This window comes from Ischnura elegans, chromosome 8, assembly GCF_921293095.1.
Source record: "Ischnura elegans chromosome 8, ioIscEleg1.1, whole genome shotgun sequence".
In the NCBI taxonomy this organism is placed as follows: Eukaryota; Metazoa; Arthropoda; class Insecta; order Odonata; family Coenagrionidae; genus Ischnura; species Ischnura elegans.
The window spans coordinates 76,167,092-76,189,781 of NC_060253.1; the positions used below are offsets into that span (position 1 = coordinate 76,167,092).

General features: G+C 39.7%; 1 protein-coding gene across 4 annotated transcripts in view; it reads right to left on the reverse strand.

Annotated features, from left to right (window-relative positions):
- Positions 1-424: 424 nt before the first annotated feature.
- LOC124164564 (SET and MYND domain-containing protein 4-like) overlaps positions 425-22,690 on the reverse strand; it is a 75,007-nt gene continuing 52,741 nt past the window's right edge. For 2 of the 4 annotated variants that reach the window (XM_046541940.1, XM_046541941.1), the window contains exons 2-9: positions 13,418-13,804; positions 11,435-11,776; positions 10,032-10,281; positions 8,668-8,946; positions 5,883-6,100; positions 4,632-4,851; positions 2,134-2,413; positions 425-1,022 (exon numbers count right to left, since the gene is read on the reverse strand). In XM_046541940.1, coding sequence (XP_046397896.1) covers positions 588-1,022; positions 2,134-2,413; positions 4,632-4,851; positions 5,883-6,100; positions 8,668-8,946; positions 10,032-10,281; positions 11,435-11,776; positions 13,418-13,804 — 2,411 coding nt within the window. In that variant the 3' untranslated portion in view covers positions 425-587. Of the gene's footprint in view, positions 1,023-2,133; positions 2,414-4,631; positions 4,852-5,882; positions 6,101-8,667; positions 8,947-10,031; positions 10,282-11,434; positions 11,777-13,417; positions 13,805-17,672; positions 17,864-22,690 lie in introns of those variants that run through there. The other 2 variants (XM_046541938.1, XM_046541939.1) reach the window with 2 other exon arrangements.

Consider the following 22,690-nt stretch of genomic DNA (forward strand, 5'->3'; position numbering starts at 1 on the left):
TCCACGGTGTATTTAACTTACAAATATCGGTTTCAGGTGTCAAGTTATATTCAAGTAACTGCATAAAAAAATATAGTTTATGTAACTAGGAGAAATTACGATGGGAGGGGTTAGGTTGGTCGTGTAGGGAATATATACCCCCACCCACTCTCCCCCAGTTACAACACATAGTTTGTTTCCCCACATCATCCCCCTCCCTTCTCAACCAATCTAACCCTTCCCATAGTAACTTCCCATGGTATATATATATAAACCTGTCCTATCCATGCTTTTTCAATGCATTTGAAAATGGCTTGACAGCCGAAACCGATCGTTCTATGCTAAATAATTGTGGAAGTCACAAAGTCTCTTCACTACTAATATGAAGCCCTTCTACCTCGGGATAGCTTCCAATTTCGATTTAACTTGGCGGGAAACCGAATAATTATTTTCGAATCATATTTTAATTCCAATTGATTTGAAATACCAACTTGGTTATCACGTATATTTTCCAGTAATTTTTTTATGAACAAGGTCGTGTTTCGTGAAAGCCAAATGAGGTAATTCGAACACATGTAAATGTACATTTATCACAGTTGTGGTTGAAATTAAGCCTTGGGCTTCACGTTTTCAGTCTCACTGACAAAAATGTTTCCTTGGCTGCTGATGCAAAGCCGTAGAGAATCCTGGGCTAGAACATGTTGTCGGTAAGGAGGGAAAACACTGTCCGTGAAGCCATCGATGCACTTGCAGAATAACTTGACCGCCTTGTCCACTTCAACCTTGGTTGCTGTCTCTCCTGCTTTATCCATGGTGGAGAGGGCCTCTTCAAATGTCGCCTTCAGCCGAACCACTTTATCCATCTGGTTGATCGTGCTTGATGAGCACGAGTCGCATTTGTTTGCCTTTGACTTTCTTGATTTCTTCTTCCTCCTGTTCTTTTTGGTATCACCTTTGCCATCTTGATCATTTGACGTTTCACTGTCAAGTGCTTCGTAGATGTCTTTGTCATCACCATCCTTCTTTGGGCAGATGATCTGTTCCTGAAATTGTGGGATAGATAAGTATTAATTTGGTATGACACATACTTGCTGGGAATCACTGGAAAACTTCGAAATTTTCAATTTCAGTGAACAGTGGTACAAGAAGTTTTAGTTCTTAATAATATTTTCCTGTGAGGAGTATGAGTTAGGTCACGTCCGATGTACATTTCTGTATATGTGTTCTATTTCTGTCCCATTGAAATGGAATAACTGTATCATGGCTAATGAGGTAATGATTGATATTTCCTTTCTGCTTGCGCTTAGAATCTTCACATTAAAAGAAAAAATAGTATGTGTATTTTTATTTATCACTCTTTTGAGGTTGACTCTATGGGAACTACTCTCCTTTCTGAGTAGAATCTTCTTCAGATATCTTGAATTATCACGGATCCCAAATGCACTTTGTGGTTGTATATTGTACTGGTTATATATTGATTATTTACAATTATTAAAGTATACATTGTATAATTATAAATTAAATTTAAAGTATACATTGTGTACTCAAAGGGGCGATTAAATAATTGTAAATAACAATCGATATGCTGTTTTTCTTTAACCAAAAATTGTTTAAATATATTCAACTCAAATATTGGGAGGTTAAAACATCAAGAAAAAGTAATTTGGAGCCATTTCGTTTCTCTAAAAATTGGCGCAAAGAAGGATAAACAAAGCAAAACCTAGCCTGGACCACAATTGGGGCTACCTCTACATTATGCCTCCGTGAACGTGTAGCTTGCCTCTAAGTCGAATATTGGAATGGGATGATATATAGTCTATTCTTGTTTATAAAATATGTTTCTTTCAGCCAACTCCAATTGCGTATTCTTTAAATTTTTTTCCTGGATAGTGTATGTTGCGTTTTCTTGATGACATTTTGTAGCTATGGCGGCCCACGTCTTTTTTTTTAGACCTTAGACCTTTTAGACATTTTTAGACCTTACCTTAGATGTGCCATGCGATGGCCACAAAAAATCAACAAGATACATCGTTACATCTAGATACAATCAGAAAATTGCTAAGAAAGTATCAATCTGTAACGTTGAGCGAGAAAAGTGTATACATTCCATATTTCCCTTTGATAAGTTTTGTCTTGTTATAAATGATATCTCACCCTTTCATCCAGTGCTTCTCCATCCACTGGAATGGCATTCCAGCACCCTACTTTGGTGCATCTCAGAGTGGCAGATGAACCGTCTCCCATTGCTTCGTAGGTTGGCCAATCTGCCAGGCAAGCTACGCAGCGGCAGATGAACCAATACCTCGATCTCAGGATTCGCTGTCTTTCACGCCGGCTCTGTTTGGTGAACACAGGACCATAATTTTCTGGAATAGCCTCGCCTGCCTTCAATGGTCGTAGGGCGCGCACCACGATGCTAGTACCCAGGAAATATCTGTAAATAGTCACTCAATTAGTGTATAAATTCACAGAATGTTTTTACCCTTTGCATTACTCAAAGAGTGGTGTTAGCGTTGAAGAACGAACATGCAAAAGGGTGGAATGGTACGACACACACGGGCCGGGAATCAAGCACCAGAACTAACACGTCCAGTTATCCTCAGGAGGGTGTGGAGAGGAAGGAAAATTAGGAAAGAAGCCCCACGGCGCTTCATTCCTATTTTTCTCGATATTTGGCGCGATAAGGAGCCCGCCGACGCCTCCGCGGTGAGGATAGGGTTGGTAGGGGGGCGAGGGGTATCATGAGGGCGACGTGGGCCACTACTAGCGGAACCTTTCAGGTTTCTACGGAAGGGGTAGATTTTTATAAGGAAAAGAAAAATCTTTCGAAATCGGGAAAAAGGTGACGAAGAGCTTACTGGTGTGTTCTTTGCACTTCGTGGAGACCGACTATATATTACCGGATTCGTAGGAATGTTTCTATTTCACTTTTTACTCTTAGTTGAATTTAACGTGGTTGAGACTACGTTGTGAAGTCGATTTAAATGTAAACTTCTTGTCAGTTCTTTCTATTTTAAGCTCTTCTTTCTCAATCGATTTGACTTCAAGGCATCGATTTCTGAAGAGGAATGCTCTCCCGTGGGTGAACATGCCAGTGTCTTACACTGGCATGGCTGTCTCATAGAAAAATCTTCAGATGGAGAAAACATACGGAAAAAACGACGGGGAGAGCTAATTCATGTAAGTATTTCAAAAGATTTTATCGTTCATGCGTTTAATTTCCAGCCGTTTATTTAAAATTGTTTTCGGATGAAAAACTATTTTAACCTGAAAATATTGCTAATACAGGTAGCTACAAGTGTTGGGCTCGTCTATTGCAAACGAACCTACAAGTGCCAGTGGACGTGTGTATTCGCTAGAGGCAAACGGGCGGGCAAACTTCCTATATAACAGGGTAGTATCAAGAAAATATTTATTGGTTATTGTCGTTTAAGAGTTCTGAACATGCTATCCTTCTCATATTTAGGCTGGTCGTTAACTGGAAGCGTTTTGAAGCGGCTTCGCGCCCACTCCTATTCGAGAGGCCGAAAACGACAACGAAATGAGCAGCTATAAGTGTAGCGCTCGTCCGTTGCAAGCGAACCTACACTGCCAGTAGACGTGTGTATTCGCTAGAGACAAACGTGAGTTTCAAGGGAAACAAAATCACATAACGCAGACCATACATATACTGATGTACTGCATCGTCTTAGGTCAAACCATGAAGGAAGTGTAGCGCGAGCCTTGTACGCCTGAAACTCCGCGCCGGTTGCCGCCTTCAGTAGACGCAGGTATGTCTGGCTCTGTGTTATGGGATTTGCCGCGCGAAGCCGCTTGCTTATGCTCATGTCGCCTGAGCGTGAAGTCGCCTACTTACGTTTCCATTGTACGACCAGCCATACAGGGTCGCATAATGTAACAGATGGTAGCATATTGCTACATTATATAAGGTGTTTAGTTTTCAAATGAATTGTGAAATGCTAATGCAAGGTGCAATTCTATTGGCTTAATGCCCTTTAAAAACGATGCCAACCAAATATTATTTGTTTGCATTATGTCAACGGAATGTGAGGCAATTATTGAAAAAATATTTATGGATTTGAAATGTTGCAATGTACCACCATTTTTTATGTTCACATCTAGAGGCGTGTAATTTCCACAAAATATGGGTAACAGTGGGTCAAGTGTTTGAAGAACAAGAAGCCATGATTTTAATTTCATAGCCACTTCTTTTGCGAAGCCCCACTGTAATAACGGAACCCGCGAATGCACTCCCTTTCATTGATATTTCGTTGCTGGAATTTTCATCCAAATATCGCATAATTTCACCGTAAGAAACGAAAAATTTGCCACTCATCTTCCTCAAGAGTTCAATAATTCTCCTTCCAAGTAAATATTTGTCAGAGGTCACTAGAGCCAAATTTGCAGTGCTAGAAGGCGTATAACGGTTATGATCGGCGCAAGTGACTCGGTATCAATGGATAGCAACCCTTGAGATCACTGATATTAAAATTGATTTGTGAAGTTACTCAAGACAAGTATAAAACGAATTGACGGCCATTTTGAATTATGACGTTAGCAATCACGGCGCCGCTCGCGGTGAGTTGATTTCCGAATTGTATTCTTAAGGGACACCCTGATATAGGTGTGCATCATAACCTTCAAGGACTTACCGTGTGGTGGCTGGGTAACAGTCATGGTTGAAGAGAGCCACCGTTGGATAGATTCCCACTCCAATGTATTGAGTCTTTGAGGATCTGAAGCGGTATTCTTTCTCATACAGAGTTTCGAATATTTCATGTGCGTTGAACTGGAGCATTTGAAGGTAATGTAGGAGAAGGCGGGCTGCGATAATCTCCTCCTCACTGCGGAAACCAATTTCCTCTTCCATTTCTGCCAAAGTACCAAAATTATATCAATCAGGCTATTTAATTAGGTTGGCATTTTCATGACATAATTAGGTTTATTGAGAATTTTCCAAGGGTAACTCAACACTTAGATGCATTAAATAGAGTGAGCTATATTTTATGATTTTACCTTAATAATTTTTTTATTTGTTGCTGTTATTCCCTGGATCAGAAAATAAAAAGGGGGTTGTAGACACTTAGTTTAATTTTGTACGTGGTATTTAAGTACAACACACACTTGAATCAGCAGAAAGTGACGAAATGCGCAAAACAAAACGCAATCAAACAAATACCTTACAGAAACCACCCAAATTAATGCTGTCAGATATGTATCAAAATTAGTTGATGTTTAATGTAGCTAAATGTAACCCGAAGTTCGACCCGAAATAGTTTTGACTCCGATTTCGTTTCGACCCTGAGTTTTCCTCCCCGGGTTCAAATCCGTTTCGTTTCTAAATTTCGCTCCAGGGAACGAAACTATTGAAATTTTACTGGTTTCAACTTTCGTTTAGTTTCGATTGCCATCCCTGCCGCCCAAGCATACAGGCCCTCCCTTCAAGGTGGCGTCGAGCCATATAATTAAATGGATATTACGTTGAAAAATAGTGTTGTGTAGCTAAAATATTTGGGAATAACATAGTGTATTTGGATGATTAATATAACAACAACCTTTTTCAGACAAAATATGTGTTGCATCACATTTTGAACTCCCCTCGTGGTATGATTTAATAATGTAATAAAGTAATTTAAGTATTTTTTTTAAGAATCTGAGCTTTTACCGGTGAATAGCATGGATGAGAGCTGCTCGGTTGTCCAACCTGGTGAGGGTCTGCATGGTGTAGGCCGACGTTTTGTTGTCGATCATCAGCCCTGAGGATGTTAGGGAAGTCTCTCAACGAAACGTCGGCCTGCACCATGCTGACCCTCGACCCGGTTGGAAACCCGATAAGCTTTCATCTATGTTTTCTTTATTTTTCTTTGTTTTTTTTTTTAATGGGTGATAGTGGAAATACTCACCTTTACTGCCAATTTTTTTGAAGAAAGTCGAGTGACGCAGGCATTTGATCAGGAAAATTGCCATCAGAGTTCTCTCCAGCATGTCTACTGGTGACCTTTCGTCGCTCAGTGTTATCAGGTTCATGACAGCTCTGTAGTCCTTTGCGTCGTAATACCTCTTTTCTCCGCACTTGTTCCCTGGGTCGTTTTCTTTGTTGGCTCCACTGCTATTGGTTGGGCTGTGAAGTATTGTGCTTTGCTCAATTTTTTATGCTCATATTTTTTTCTCCACATTAGATGCTGATTAGCCTTGAAAACATCATGCGCAGAGATGCATTCATATTTACTTTTAAAATAGCGAACATGTTGGGAATTACTTGGATTAGAAATTTGAACTGGAAAAGCGCTCTGAGAAAGAAATCTGTGAGCTTGCGCAGTGGCTATCGTTTTTTATGATAAAATTTTGTTTAACGAAGCTGTGAAATCATTTGAGGCGATGATAAATTCGAGAAAATTGACAGTGAAGGTCAGACCTGGAGCAGGACCACAAATAATGAGTAATATTGAAAACTTTGCTTTAAAAATCTTTTATAATTTTATATTGAAAAATATATTTTTTTATGTTTAGCATAATGAAAGTACTTGTGTATTACCACACTTATATATTTCAGCCGTCCCAGGTTTCGACACATAGTGCCATTTTCTTGAAAGAAGTGTGGAAATAGACTAGTGAAGAATGATCGCAGGCTTTCCCAGAGCATAGAATCGTGGAAGGTTACTCGGGAATTCCGCCGGCTTAGGTTCTCCAACTCCACCTCGGCCGACGTTTCGATGTACGAATAGGGAACTTGCATATATTTCAGATATAATCAATAGCCCCAAAATTATTTAAAAATATATGTTTGCATACCTCGGTGAAAGTTTTTTTTATTATTTTATGACGTGGTTTGCGATATTTAATGCATCAAAGTTCACGAGAATTTTCAAATGCAAGTGAGAAGCGAAAACGCCCGATGATTGGCTGGTAGAAAAGTGACGTCATAGTTCAGTACGAGGCACGGCGGCACGGCCATAGTATAGGTTGAATACTTGAATACATGCGACGGCGTGGTTATGATTCATTTATTGAAGTGCAGACGTATCGGAGTTGTTCATTGTGACTTCAGGGCTATTATTTGATCTATTTCTCCTCCATTGAAAGTGATAGATTGCGTAAAGATGAAGGCATATGGTTATTCTTAGGCTGATCCTAGCAAGCTTCCTGTTACTGATTCCATCATGATAACAGGGTATTTTAGTGAAACTGTAGAATTCGTCGGCTCGGAAAGTCGATGCCGAGAAATGGAAAGGTAGCTGATCTTTAATGTTTCATAGTTCATAACAAAGTGAAACTTGCGTATAATATTGGCGAAAGCGTATACTCATGTGAAATGTGTATTCTTTTGGCAGTCCGGTAGAGTCTTATGGTGAACTTATTTCCACCTCGAAGCTGTCGATGATACTTTCAACTTAAAAATACCTTGCCTTGAGGGCGACAGGAAGCTCTGAGGAAGGCAGAATTATTTACGATATGCACATCGAGAAACACCTATCTCGATTTTTGTTCGGAAGTTGAGTTTTTATTCTACGGCGGCCGAATTATCGAAAAATCTCAGTTTCAAGTTATTCAGTCAATGAAATATGGAAATATTATTTATATTAAAGTTATCTTCGCTCACATAGCACACGGGTTTATCATTCCGTTTATTATACTCTTATTTTTCCGTAACGCTCATCCCGACAGACGGCATGCATCGAGGCTTTTCTTCTAATTTCCTCCATGGGAATGCAGACGAAAATTTTTTCTGGGGTGTTATTGCACAGAGGAACAATGCACCACTTGTAATTTTTCCTTATTTCACCCATGTTCTCCTTTAAACGCAACGTGGCTCTTCCAAACCTGCAGTTACTGGGCTTGGATCTTGGACTCGTACTGAACTATGACGTCACAGCCAAAGATTAGTGGGGGCGGTATTTTTTAGCCCGCGAAACTCGGGCGACTTTTGGGAGTCATTTTCTAGAGTATAAACTGAATTTTAAGCGGAAAAAAGTATATTGCGGTACTAAGTGTTTACTGTAGTATATCAGCATACTGTTTATAAAAAGTATGCAATTTCCCTATTGTCCATCGTCATCAGGGCATCGAAACGTCGGCCGAGATGGAGTTATAGAACCTGACCCGGTGGAATTCCCGAGTAACCTTACACGAATAGGCTAGTTCTTTCACTATGTGAAATATAAAATATTTCCGAATTACCCCGGAAACCGTATCATTTATCATTTCCTATCATTTGCTGAGTAGGTTTATTGGCTTATTGGCTAACCTGTGGTGTGCAAAGTATGTCTCCTCACTACTCCAATGAATGCTTGTATATGTATGCTATATATTATATCTTAATTGCATGTGTAATATTTGTATATTCTATGTACCTCATGAACTATGTTGTATTTTGCCCCCCTTCTTGTGTGGGCGTTTTCCTGCCGTGGGTTTTTTCGCTGAAGGATATTTCACCCTTATCCTCATGTTTTTTACCACAAACAGAATCTTTTTTACACAAAATTTTCACGTATAGTTGTTTACATTTTTGACATTTCACAAACAGTGTATATTGTATTTTCTTTGTATTGTAAACGTTTGTCTACCATTTTTTAATATGTTTTCATTAACGTTATTGAGGGGTTAGGTGGAAGAGAGGACTTTTTAGTCACAACCTCGCCCGAATAAAGGCATTTTATTATTATTACTTCATTTTCTTTTGGTACTCACCGGTCACCCTTGCTTTTTCCCTCCGGCAGCTCCTTGGTCCACAGCTTGTCCGTGTGCGGGTCGTACACGTGATCCTCAAGCGCATCGTGCTGCTCTTGGAGTGGTGCCTGGGTGAGCATGCGCAGCGCAAGCCGCGAGAGAAGCGAGAGGCCAGATGCCATCAAGGTGCTGCCCACGGAACACTCGTACTGGTGGTACGTGGACTCCGCCGCATCCCTGCACTCCGAGCCGCAGAAAGCCACGCCACTGCAACGCTTACACGGAAGCGGGGCGTATAACCTGTGGGTGCAGCAGGAAAGATGGGTGAGTGTTTTGGATAACTGGAAGGAAATTTGTACTCAACCGTGAACTAGTGGCGTAGCGAGGGAGGTGTTCCGGGGGGTCCTGATCCCCCTCCCAGAAATATATAATAAATTTATTTCCTTCATAAAAGAAAACAAAATATTGAAAAATCATGAATTTAGACATTTCTTTGACAAATGAAGTTTTTTTCGATTATGAAAAGTATTAAAAATAGTTTAGAACCCTCTACTATGTTTTTTTTAATTTTTCCCCTGGTTTTGGACCCCTCCGAATGAAATTCCTGGTAACCTGGTTACATCGGCGACAGCTGGAACCAAAAAGACGTCACACGGGCTTTTCCCAGCAATCATAGTTAGCCGTGGCGTTTTCGCGCGCTTGATAATTTTCACTTTTCATTGAATCGCGAAAAATAAATATCGTCATTTAAAAATCTAAAAGCATGAAATACGTTCTCCAGGAGTTACAGTCTTTCGATATAGGCAATAAAAAAATGGGAAACCACCCTATTAGAATCTGATCACCTTTGGTACCTGCTGACTGCTTCGAAAACCACGTAGTATTACGACGGGGTGTATTATATCTGATTTTATCGTTAGAGAGGAAGAATAGTGCCCTTCAGAAATAATCGGCAATAAGTGTAGTCAATCATATGTGATACTTATGAGAGAATGCTGTTAAGTCCTAGAAAGGGTCCTATAGCGAGGGTGATAACCGGGAGAACCTGGAATTATGCATGAATTATTCATCTTTTTATTTTGAAAATACCCGACTGGTAACGGTAACCCGGCCCCTGTCGGATAAAGTTTAATGTTAGCCAATTGGAGAGCAATGATGCCTCCTGGGATCTACGCTCAATACAGCAGGGAGTGGTCACTGTTACACAAGGAATAGTAAAAAAAATTGACGTAGCAGAAGAAAACTGACATCTGAAATCTGAGTTCTGAAATCAACTTGCCTAATTTACTCTGAAGCAGCTCAAGTCAATTTGCTTGAAGTTAACAGACAGTAAGTGAAGAATTGTTCCCCAGCGCAATCTTATGGTGGGAGAAAAATTGCCTTACCTGGAGAAGCAGTAATGACAGTGGGTGCCAGCCTTCTCTGGAAGCAGCACGGAGGCAAAAGCCGGTTCAGCTACAAGCGTGTCCCCTGCAGATATGTCTGAAACAGCTACGGCGAACCTTCCTGCCCCCACAGTGGCTCCTGATTCGCCATTTCCATCGTCCCTTATGGCTTCCGCCACGCCCACCGACTTGGCAGCATTGGGCAGGAGCTCGCTTTTTCCTCCGGTCACCGACGGCAACTGTGTGGCGACTGGCCGAATTCACACATGGCTTATACGCAAGAAAGAAGTCACAACTCAAGAAAACAACATTTTACTGGAGATCAAATCAATAGTTTTTACATTTAATAGTCAGTTTTTAAAATCATTTGGCCAGCTATCAATCATTATTAGATTTCGCAGATTCACATGTGGAGTGGGAAATCAAAACCCCAACACTTAGAGAGTATGTTTTTTTCTGTGACTGATAACTTATCGCTCGTAAACCGGCTTCATCTTTCTATAATACAATGAGTCTGATCACAAAGGTCCTCAAAGAGGAAAACGATATAAATAAATAGCAAATAATGGTCGTACGTTGACCTGAAAACCTAGAAAGTCATTCTTGAAACTCTCTATTTTTGCTGCTGGGCAATGAAATTATACTGATTGTTGATCAAAATAACGGAAAACAAAATAATTCAATCGTTGATCTTCCAAATATCAAAGATAACGTACTTCCAATATTATTTGAGTTACTGAGAGATATTAATAGGCAGGAGGTTTTTCAATTACATCATGTTGAATTACCTTTTGAAAGATAACAGTATATAAACTTGAAATGAATACTTGGAAAAATTTAATTATGGCATTTTAGAAACGTAGGTGTTTTGGTTGCGGGTGAATCACTTCAAATAGCGGCCGACTTCCAAAGTTAAGGAGGGCTTTATTCACCTCGAATTTACTTCTTAGGTCAGTTACAACCGACCAATGACTCAAGATTGGCTTCGAGTGTTCGGGATACACAGTCATTCGGGGAAATAACAGACTTAATTTATTAATTGACAGTAGAAAAATCTTAGAAATCCATGATTTTGTGGACACTTTATTATGATTATCATCATTTGAAATTCATTATGAGCCACCTAGAGGATCTGAAGTGTACAGTTAGTCTTGGTGTTCGACATCCTCTGTTTCCTGGAAGTACACTCCGCAAATTTGTTTTTTTTTAACACTCTCATGATATTTAGTATTTTGTATATTATTTCTGGTAAAGATACATGAGCGTTCCATCTTTTTAATATTCCAAGATTGATGAATTTGTTCTGATAACTAGTTGAGAAGACGTCACACATTTTTTCGCTAGCCTATGGCAAAAATTCGGCAAATATAAGCACCTAGTCTCTATAGATTTGATCGTCTCACCTTTTGCTGCCTTGGGCTTCTTCTTCCCACCACTCTCTAGGCAACTCTTGACTCTCAGGATTGCCTTCTGGATCTTTGAGCCAGCCTCCCCTGGTTTTTTGCCCAGAGCTTCCAACGCCGCCTCGTAAGCTGTCAGGGCCTCGGTCCACTGCCCCCTCATCTCCTCGCACTTGCCCATCCTCTCCAGCAGAACATGACTCTTGCTTTCTGGGTATCCCGAAGCCAGGGCCAACGACGCATCTCTCACTGCCAGGTCTGGCCGATTGAGCTGCATTAGGATCGCGGAGCGGTTGGCCAGGGCGTATGCCAGGGTCAGACCGTCATCCACTGACATGTCCATGCCTTTGGGGACACAATCGTTGGAAAATTTTAGTTAGAAAACTTAGTTTGTTTGAACATAACTGAAGTTGATAATTTTTGGCGATCCAGTTTTCTTGGCACATAGCCATAGTGGTTGGATAACGTCAAATGTATTTGAAGAATTGCTGATATCATATTGCGATATCATTTTCCTATCAAATTTCATCGAAATTGAGTGATAGTTACCTATAGTGCCTCGTATCGATGACGATTCTCCAGTGCACATCAGTAAGATAGTTCTTTGAATTCATCTACAATTGGAAAATTTCTGTAAAAATAATTCAATAATTTTTTTGTGCTGCATGTTTTTAATTATACTCTTCGTTTGAGTGTTTCATCAGCTTGTAGCTATGAAAACAGCAAATTAAGTTTATTTTGAAAATTTTACGCCTTTGACTTATAATTTGACTTACTCTTTGTATATGGCCCTGATAAATAACATGTATTTAAAAATTTTTTAAATATTTAAATTTTTATTTAATTTCGTCAATCTTTACTTGATATGTAATAAGTTAGAATCATTTTTATGTGCCATTAGCACTCAACATAATTTAGGCAGGACTCTAGGACATACATGATATTAGAAAGGGCTGGGTGAGCTCTACGGCCTCAATCGAGAAACAGAAAATTGTCTCCAATGGCCGTAACGTAGCAATCACGTCGCAGGTACAAAACAAAATACTGGTGAAAAAATACCGTAAACCTTTCACAAGCACTCACTCAACTCGAAGGAATCGTACAATCGCTCGAGCCCGAACATTTTCTCCCTGAGTTTATCCCAAGGAGTGAGTGTTGGATGTGTAAGTGTAATTGAGTGATATCTCAACCGCAGCAGCCTTAGGGAGACCCTTTCAACCATCGCAAAGTTTCCTTTCATTTGGGTGAGTGCTTCTGATTGGTTTCTGATTAAGAGGCTGGGGCTGACAACTGTTGCGAATACTCCTGTTCCAGCTGACCAACACGGTATTTTGTTTCATGATCCCTATGTTACGGCGATTGGAGAAGATTTTCAGTTTCTTTCATGATATTTTAGCATTCTTGTGAGACTTTCTCGGGTTTTCCACCGGGTTAGTTGCATGTAGGCCCAGTATTTCAGGCGTCTCCACGAAAGGTCGGCCGGCAAGCAACTCACCTGGTGGAAAAGCCGAGAAGATCTCACCAGAATGATGACTTTTTCACCGAATGAGTTGCTGGCAGGCCAAGGTTTCTATGGAACTTCGGTCTACTAGCTACTCTTTCGGCGGAAAACCTGAGAAGATTTCACCAGTATCATACGTCGGGAAATAACAATATCATATATCGATGGCTAAGTGCTAACAGCACGTATCTCAAAATTTGACCAGTTTGAGTTAACATTGCTAATACTGTTAATAAAAAATAAAACTAAATCAAAAAACAACTCTGTTTTCAAATTCATGCTCCTTTTTCAGTTTTATGTGTTTTTGGTTTTTAATTTCATTAAAAATTATGTACAAATATAAAATAAATCGTTTTTTTGCTCTCCCGAAAAGTTGCTATTTTTAAGATACGTGTTGTTAGAACTTAGCTTATAACTTAATATATTTCAGCATCCTTGCACACCGCTGACCCTGAGGTCCAAACGGGGTATCACTCGCCACTCACCAACTTCAGGGGCCCGCATGACGCTGGCGCTGTACAGCAGCAGTGCTTTCCTCTGGTCTCCCGCTTTTAGCGCTGCGTTTCCCTCTTCCCGCCTCGCCCGCGCCTCCTTGGCCGCCTTGCTGCGGTAGAGCGCGGGCGGCTCCAGTGCCGTGACGCCGTCGAGCGCGGCCACGTACTGCACCCGCTGCTGGTCGGTGCGGAGCGCGGCGAAGGCCTGCCCGACGCCGAGCGCTGCCGAGGCCGCCGTCCGCTCGGCCACCTCGCCCATGACGCCCGTGGCGAACTCGCGGAAGAAACCCTCCTTCTCCGAGTACAGGGTTAGGCGGCTGCAGAGGGCGGTGTAGCCCGGGTCGTGATCGACCGCCCGGCCCCCCATCTCCTCCCAGTCTGCAGCGGGAAAGAAAGTCATACGTCAAGCATTAATTGCATATGGCAATATAGAGCAACTAAGTTTTACGTCCTCTGCCGTAACGTCAACACGGATATTGTAATTATTATTGTCATGATTAAATTGATACAAGTAGCCCATTGGCCTGGCGATGACAAGAAAATATGATGCATAACAATTGAAAACATCATAAGAAACCCTTGGTCCCTAATTCATCATCAGCTTCTTAAAAATATGTAACTTTATGTACTTTGTTACGTAATTTTACTTTTTTACTAATTTACTTTATTACGTAATATGCACTTTTTCGGTAAGGGCTCAAATATTGTGCGAAAGACCCACAGAGAAAAAATCATCCGCCTTGACCGGGATCCCGGTGAATTTTTTCTCTGTGGATCTTTCGCACGATTGTGCATTGCGGGTGACTCACGTAAAAAGTTGTTACCGCGGCTAGTCCCGGTATACTTTAAACTAGGGTTAAAATAGTTTTGTTGGTAGGTCGTTCCTGTCCCTTAGGGTCCTGTTCAAGGAGGAGAACTGATTTGCATTTGTCCTTTGTGATCGGCACTTTATCTTCAACCAAAGCTCCTTCTCGGCACTTTTATCTCCAATTAGGCCAAGGATCATCTATCTGTCCAGGGGGTCATTTACAAAGTATATGCTTCCCGGTAGTTTTTTCCTTTTTGAAAATTTACGTGTCAAAAACTGGAAATTATTTTACCACTGGTCTGATTTAAGGTGATTATTCGATTTCAATGACCCTTAAAACTTGTTTACCAAATAATTTGGTTCTTACGATAAATTTTCGGGGAAAAAATCTATTGGCAGTGGCGGATCCATGGGGGGGGGGGGGGGAGGAGGGCAAGGGGGCTATATACCCCCCTTGGGTATCCAATTTACACTTGATTGAATTGTAATTTTGTTAAAATTTCGTTTCTCAGTGGAATCACCTTAAGGCCTTGGTGTACTTATAGTAAGGAATCAGTAATGGTTTACCAAGAGGGCATATTAAGTAAATGTTGACTTAAGTGCACATCCGTCGGTATTTTTCTCTCTGTGTCATTAGTAAGGGGGTATCTATTAATAACGTGAGGCATTTAGGGAGGAAGGGGGTCCAGCCGAATCTAACCCAATCACGTGGGGGAGAGGAGGGGTCCAGGCAATTATGACGTAATTTCTTTTTCCGCGAGAAACAGTGTAAAATTGCGATCTTATAAATCTTAACTACTAATCAGCGAAAGGCTGGATGGGGATATTTGGTGGAACTTGGTGACAGGAAACATAATAAAAAATACACTTGAGTATTATGTTCCACAAAAGCGACGTAGCGTGCATGTCGAAACATGGGTCGGTCAATTAAACTTTTGTGGAACAATCAACTCATTGTTAGTGTATTTTTTATTATGTTTCTTAAATAATAGTCTTGATTAACCGTAAATAAAAATAATTAAACATATTGTTTCTTTTATGAATCCAACACAATGAAGCATATGCTAAGGTATTTTGTACAATCTCACGTGAGGTTAGAGGGAGGAGGAGGCGGTTCATGGGGTGTCCAAAAATCGCCAAAATCACCTCATGTAATTAGTGGACGCCCCTAAGTGCTGCATATCGCAGCTATGATAATTATAGCAAAGGAATGTGGCGAAGGACCTGTGCCCTCTGTCGTCGTGCTGTTGAAATTATTTCTTTGGCTCCTGGCCACAAAGCAATCCTCAACCACGACCACTTTGTAGTTCATTGGAGCCCGAGAGCACTATAACTGTCCGCGCCAATGGGTCGCGTGCTACATGTGTCAATGTGTAATGCGAAGCCGCGATACTGCTATAAACACGTTCATGCTATGTATGGTATCCTATTGCTTGCTACCAAGGAGTTAGTAAATATACTGGAGGGGGCACCACTGGTTTCGAGCGTTGAGCGCAGAGTGGCAGGAATGGGGGTGCTTGGGTAGGAAAGCCTACTTTGACCAAAACATTGATAATCCCATAAGAGTCAATGCTAACTATTTGGTGAAATATTCGGTCATGATCGTTATTACGTTAAAATAAACTATAGCAAACGAACACATTAAACCTTTTTTCTATCATCATGGGAAGGCTTCGTGGAAATATGCCTCGAATATCTTTTCCCAAGGAAAAATTATTGTCAATCACCACGGTTCCGCTGAGCAACTAGCCTAGCCGAAAATAATATTTTACAAGTGTAAAATATCCATTCCCCAGCACTTCTACTGGTAATTAATAAGATTACATCCAATGGAAATCTTACTATAGTGGACCGGTCGCAATGATAGTACGAAAGTATATTCACGACGATATATTATCACCACGATATGACTATATGGACAGTTTAATATACACAGTAGTATGACGAACGATCGGAAAACTCCGACGACAATCAAGAAGTAATTGTTGCATTTTCATTTATTAATCAGAGGCGATATGAGGAATAGAATACTTGATTATATACGTACACTGTTTGAGACCAAGTCCGAAAATTGTTAAACCAAGATGGCGGAATTTTGACCACGCTTAATACTCGAATACAGCGCCTCCAGATATTTACAACCTCCTTGCTTGCTACGGGAAATGCTCAGTTCAGAAAAATGCACTTCAGAAAAAAGGTTACCGCAGATTTCTCTCATCTTTATCGTGTAAAATGATTTAAGTAAGCTGCTAAATAAGTTGTTTTAAAAGTCAAAATGAAAGGTCGGGCAATTTTCCACTGTTCGAAATTTCATTTTCTGACCTGTTTCGATTTCTCTGCATAATTTTCTATAAATTGTTTGTATTTATTTTGATCTTGGAAAATTTCACTAAATCGCCTTTGACAATGTGTTACTAAAATTAAAGTTTGCAGTTGCATGGTTTTGGCTAAACAGTCGAGGATAATTATGAAGAATATAGAATGTGTCAGATCAAATCGATTTAAATAAAATAAGCCGACAGATTGCATAATGATGGTTAACACAAACTCCTGAACCAGGTGAAGGCTCTTCAGAATGGCGTTGGAACGAGTTGATCATAATTTTAATCATGTTACTACGATGCGCAATCGTTTCTTGGTATTATGAGTTTTACGTTCACTCTGGATTTATCTTCCTTCACTGAGCATTTCGCGGAAACCTTTTAAAATGCCTTAAATATATAATGTGTAATGACCACTGTACATGCCATGACAACAATAAGATCAAATGGGAGTCAAATGTAACGTGGGTGTTCGTTGTTTGCCGTAGTGTGCGATGAAGGAATGATTTTGTTTTACCTTCTCACTAAATGAATCTTTCGTCACTGCTCACTACGGGGACGCACTTTAAATTGCTTGGATAACTTACGTATAGGTGACCATTACCAGTATGTCATGATACCATTGAATTCATTTGGCAACAATCGAGTCTAATGTAACTTATATGCCTTTGTTGTTTAGAATAGAGCACCATGAAATAATGCGTTGGTATATTATCCACGCTTAGTTTATCTTTCTTCATGATTCACTTTACAAAACACTTTTTTATGCCTAAAATTTTTAACTGTAGGTATGTTTTAGATCTAATGGTATTTCACGCACGTACGGTAAACGATGAACTTTGAAAAAGAAACGAACCGCGAAACAGGTAATGTTGTTAATAACGATAGCCATGCATACAATTGCACTTGTGCGTTGAGTGAAGCACACAAATTCTTTCGTATTTCAGCACTCAAACTTTTTCTTTTGCACGTTAAAATGTCTTCCTCGATGTATCACTGATGGAGCACTTCTTGTTGTACTTTCCATACAAATCACTTACGTATATTGTGCGTTACAGCAGGGTCAGTATAGCGGTTTAGGGGAAAAATATCATGCAAAAGCAGCGGGTGTACTTAACTCCATTTAGGCTTGTATGTAGACCACACCGTGAATCTCCCATGGTGAAATGTGAATTCTTCGTTGCATCCAGTGCGCGAACGAAATGCTTCGGAGCGCGTCCAACGAATCTTATATAGGGCTCGAGCAGGGGAGGTGGTTTCAGTGGAGGAAGGAACTCGTGGCGTATGGCACATTGGCAAGCGGGTGGAAGGGAAAAGGCGTGAGGATGGGCCAGGACAGAAGTGATCAAAGGAGTCGAAGGTCAGGGTGAAGTAAAGTGGATGCAGGCGTGATCCAGATCGAACGTATTTTGTTTGTATTCTCTGAATCCCAATTGCATTAGGGTAGAAAGAAGCGTGCTTAAGTACGAATTGCATTCAAGTTCCAAGGCCTCCGATTTTTTTCCAGATTGGAAACGTGTAGAAACATGTGTATTGTTTTAAAATGAGCACGCACTCTTTGTCTATTCGTGAACAGAGATGGATACACTGTAAGACAGATAGAACTCTTTCGGAAGAGTGGAGATTGAGTTCTGTTTTAAATACTTGAAATGGCGACGTTTTCTTTACGCGAACAGCGTGAAATCGCTCGTATGAAGTGTTTGGTGACAGAGGAAAGGAATAAAGTGACAAAAAGCGGACAGAGGTTGTTACCTTTGAATACTTTCTGATTGGGGGAAATAGTTCGTCTTTTACAATGAGAATTCGTATTAAGTGTAGAGTTCATCAAGGTTTGTTGTGTTTTCTTTTAACTATCAAAGATAAATTGGAATACCAATAATAATTTTGAATGTTTGTGAACATATCGGAACTATTAAAATAAGATTAAGAGTAAATTGCTTACGGAATTCCAATACGGTTTATTTTTTAATTTCTTGGAAAAGTAAATTCTTTGTCAGAAATAGGACAAGATGAGATGAATGTATAATAATGTGTGGAAAGTATTTGATGTTTGCCTGCAGGGTAAAAATGCTCGAAAAACTTTTATCTCGTCATTCACGACGCTTTGTATTTTTTAAATTTTATATCATTGTGGTAGAAGTTAGACTTAGAAGTAAACGAAGCGATCAAAGGGAATGTAGGAATATGTGGGCTCAATGATTAATCGTTTGATAAAATATTTAACTAATAGAGTAAAAACATGTATAATGGATGTATGACCTTTCTTTTCAGCAGTCAAAGGCTTGGCTTTTTCCTGTGCCTAAGTTTAAAGTTCGGAGACCACCCAAAGTCCCTTCCGTGTCCCTCCTTTGATTCAACTCTTGCTTCTCGCTGCTTGTCATCGGTTTTTCCTCCTCACTTCCCGTTCCCCTCCATTTCTCTCAATATTCCATCTCGTTATGTTTTTCTTTCTCTTAGTCTACCTTTCTTCTTTCTCCCCTCTATGAGGTCTATATAAAGCGCGCCTTAATTTTCTCCCTTGTCTATTACCCTTGAAAGTGACCCTTGGGGATTAGCGGCAATGTCTGTCGATATCTTGACCTGTCCCTAATTAGGTTGACCAGATTATGACGACAGACGCGTTAATTTTTAAATATATGCGCTTGATCTTTGAAATCTGTTTCAGATGTAACACTCTAATTTTATGCTCAAATTTCTTGCGTAGGACGTCTAAATGCTGTCGTAATGGATGTATCTATAATAGGGTGGTAACTCTCTGATTTAATTAAATTAGAGAGTAACCGCATTACCTCATACTCTACTTATGTGCCGTAATAGCCGTATTACATCGGAGCGCGTCATTAATCGTGCTGAGTTCTTGGCTATTTGGTAAATTAGGATTCTTATCATGTAGGTGAAGGATTGGAAGTGAATAGTGAAAACTCCCGTTCAAAATTATTTTATCTTTAGTTATTATATCGATGTACCGTCTGATGTCGTGTTGCTTACGGAAAAGTTAGTGAAGATTGAGTAGTTGAACCCAACTCTACCCAAGTCTTCCTCAATGTACTCGGGTACAATTATTTCTTATTTCTTAAGCTGAACGAATGGGATCGAAAACTTATATGTAATTTTGGAGAAACTAGTCGACGTTTTGTTGGTCTACCCGTTTTGAAATGTGTGCTCCTACTTTCTCTGATCTCGCTATGTTTGGTATTAGAAAATCTTACGTAGCAAAAACACTTTTTTGAAATTTATTTTATGTCTTCAATGTGTGAGATAAATAAGGTACTTCCTAGATTTTTAGCAGGGAAAATGCAAATTTGGTAATGCGAATCAATCTTGTTTGTGATATAGCATCAGAAAGTCGTAGTTCAGGCCAACAGTGCGGGCGAAATTAGGTTTTTCTCGTGTGAGTGAACACCTCCTCTTGGCTCCTCAATTGCAAGGTGGCCCACAGGGAGGCCCCGAATCAAAAATTATTTCCTCCTAAGTCAGCTGAAAATGATATTTTATGTGAAGCTTTCAAGTAATTTCCTTTCTTTCTAGTTCTCCTCCTTTCTTGGCGTGAAAAATCGTTTAAGGTTTGACTTGGTGGAATTTCGATATATCCATAAGAAAATCTTCGAATGGTAACTTACACACTCAATTCAAAAATCAACTACCGACTATGGTTTCAACATATTATGTCGTTTTCAAGGTAGCCTTGAAAATGTAAAAAATTCAAACCTAAAAAAAACGGAAACATTTAAACTTGACATAATATGTTGAAACGATGTTTGGTAGTCGAGTTTTGAATTAAAGTGAGGAAATCACCATTCGTAGTTTTCATCATGGACTCCTCCTTTCTGATTTCAGAGTCAGGTCGAAGGTGAGAAGACCTTCGCCGCCTACTTTTGCTGCTGCCTGTCCTGCTGCTTTACGCTGAATGGTCTGTACTCCTTTTGACAAATTACTGATGCGATATCACTTGTGTATCGAAGTTTTTACTTTTACTGAATTTCATTGCTTCCTTGATTTGTCTCGGATGATATCTTCTCTCCAAGGCATACCTCTATTCTACAGATTTGTATTTAGAGCTGGGGTTGAGTTCCTACATTTTCTCGAAAATCACTTACTTTGCGCTCAGCTGTTTTTCTAATTTCTGAAGCACTTCGTTTTTTCAAGTCCCTTTTCTTTGAATGGCAACACATCGGCTTATTAGTGAACTTATTGAATCCATTGCACACTCGCAAGTTTATTTCCAGCTGCTTGGACTCATTTAGGAGGCTCCGATTAGCATTTATCAATTAATCAGGTTTGATTTAGTTAGCTGTAATTTCACAAGAAATTCTTCCCAGTGAATTTTGATTATAATGGTTCATAGTAATGTGAAATACAAAACAAAAATATCGTTCCTAAGGTAAGAATAATTTTGAATAAGGTGGATATAAGTGATCTCTACTGTCTCAGGCTTAACTTTGTGGAAGTTCATTTTGAGCAAATGAAAAGAAAAACTTTGTACTTTTTAATTAATTTATTTTCACGGTACTACTAGTTAAGAAGCAGCAGCGGAGGTACCTGAAGATGACGACGTTGCGTCTGAAATTAATTGGTGCAAAAGTACAGCGTTTTTCTTTTCATTTACTTGTTGATGCTAGTAATTTGAAATGGAAAACGTTGAACTCAAGAGTTATTTGAATAACTAAAATTACTGAGTCAACGGTTTTAAGTTTTATAATCTTTAGTTTTTATTTATTTATTTCACCACCAAAAACGGCACAAAGGCTTCTACATAGGCTGTTACTGAAATCAATAATAACTAAAAGATAACAAACAATAACACAATAAATAAAAACGAACAGTATACAAGATTTTTGAACATAAGAAGGGGCACTATGGATTAGACAACGGTGAATTATTCAGATGGAATTTTAAGGAGGATTTGTAACTTGTGGTAGAGGAAAAGACGTCCAGGGAAGGGATTTTTGAAGCCATGGAGATAAATAAGGACGGGATTCGGGAGAACAGAGAGCGTTGAGAGATGGAAAGTAAGAATCGCGGAATACTCTTTTGTTTAGAGTATGAATGACCCATAGTGCAAATCCGTTTTTTCCTCAGCGAAATTTCGCGTCCTATGTACGAATATCAAGTCGAATAACGGAGCGGATTCCGGCAAATGATGGCGAATGGCCAGAGGCTAGAGATACTATTATTGACTCAGAGCCCCTCCTTTTTTATGTCGGCACCATGCGAGAGGTTTGTGGAGGGACAAGGTGGAAGTATGTAGATGTTCATCTTTAGGGACGGGAAAATATCAGAGGCAACTGAGGTGAGGCATATGATTGATGGTGATTAGCCGTGAATGAGCTTATCACTTCATCCCAAGGAGATTGTAAATATCTGGAGACGCTGTATTCGAGTATTAAGCGTGGTCACAATTCCGCCATCTTGGTTTGACCATTTTCGGACTTTGTCTCAAACAGTGTACGTATATAATCCTTCCTTATAGCGCTTCTGATTTATAAAATGAAAATGCAACAGTTACTTCTTGATCGTCGTCGGAGTTTTCCGATCGTTCGTCATACTACAGTGTATATTAAACTGTCCATATAGGCATATCGTGGTGATCATGTCGTCGTGAACATACTTTCGTACTATTATTGCGACCTGTCCCCTATCGTAAGATTTCCATTGGCTATAATCTTATTAATTACCAGTAGAAGTGCAGGGGATTGGATATTTTACACTTGTAAAATATTATTTTCGGCTAAGCTAGTTGCGCAGCGGAACCGTTGCGACTGACAGTAGTTTTTCATTGGGTATAGATATTAAAGGCATATTATCACAAAGCCTTCCCATAATGATAGTTCTATTTTTTTTGTACCTATGGGTATGAATATTATATTTGAGCCAATCTTCGAATGTTTGCTGGATTGACTGCTGAAAGTTATGCTACATTTGAATCAGAGGTGGAAAATCTCTATAATTTCTTAATTTCTTTCTATGGAAAGATTTTGTCATAATAGAATTCTATCTTCCAGATGGGTACATCGGAAATTCCTTCTTTTCTAATCTTATAGTGGCATTGTCGAATGCAGATCATGAGACTAGGAAAAATCCATATCGTTTTATAGATTTGTCCCTTTTAATATCCAAATATGTGGCTTTTGTTTT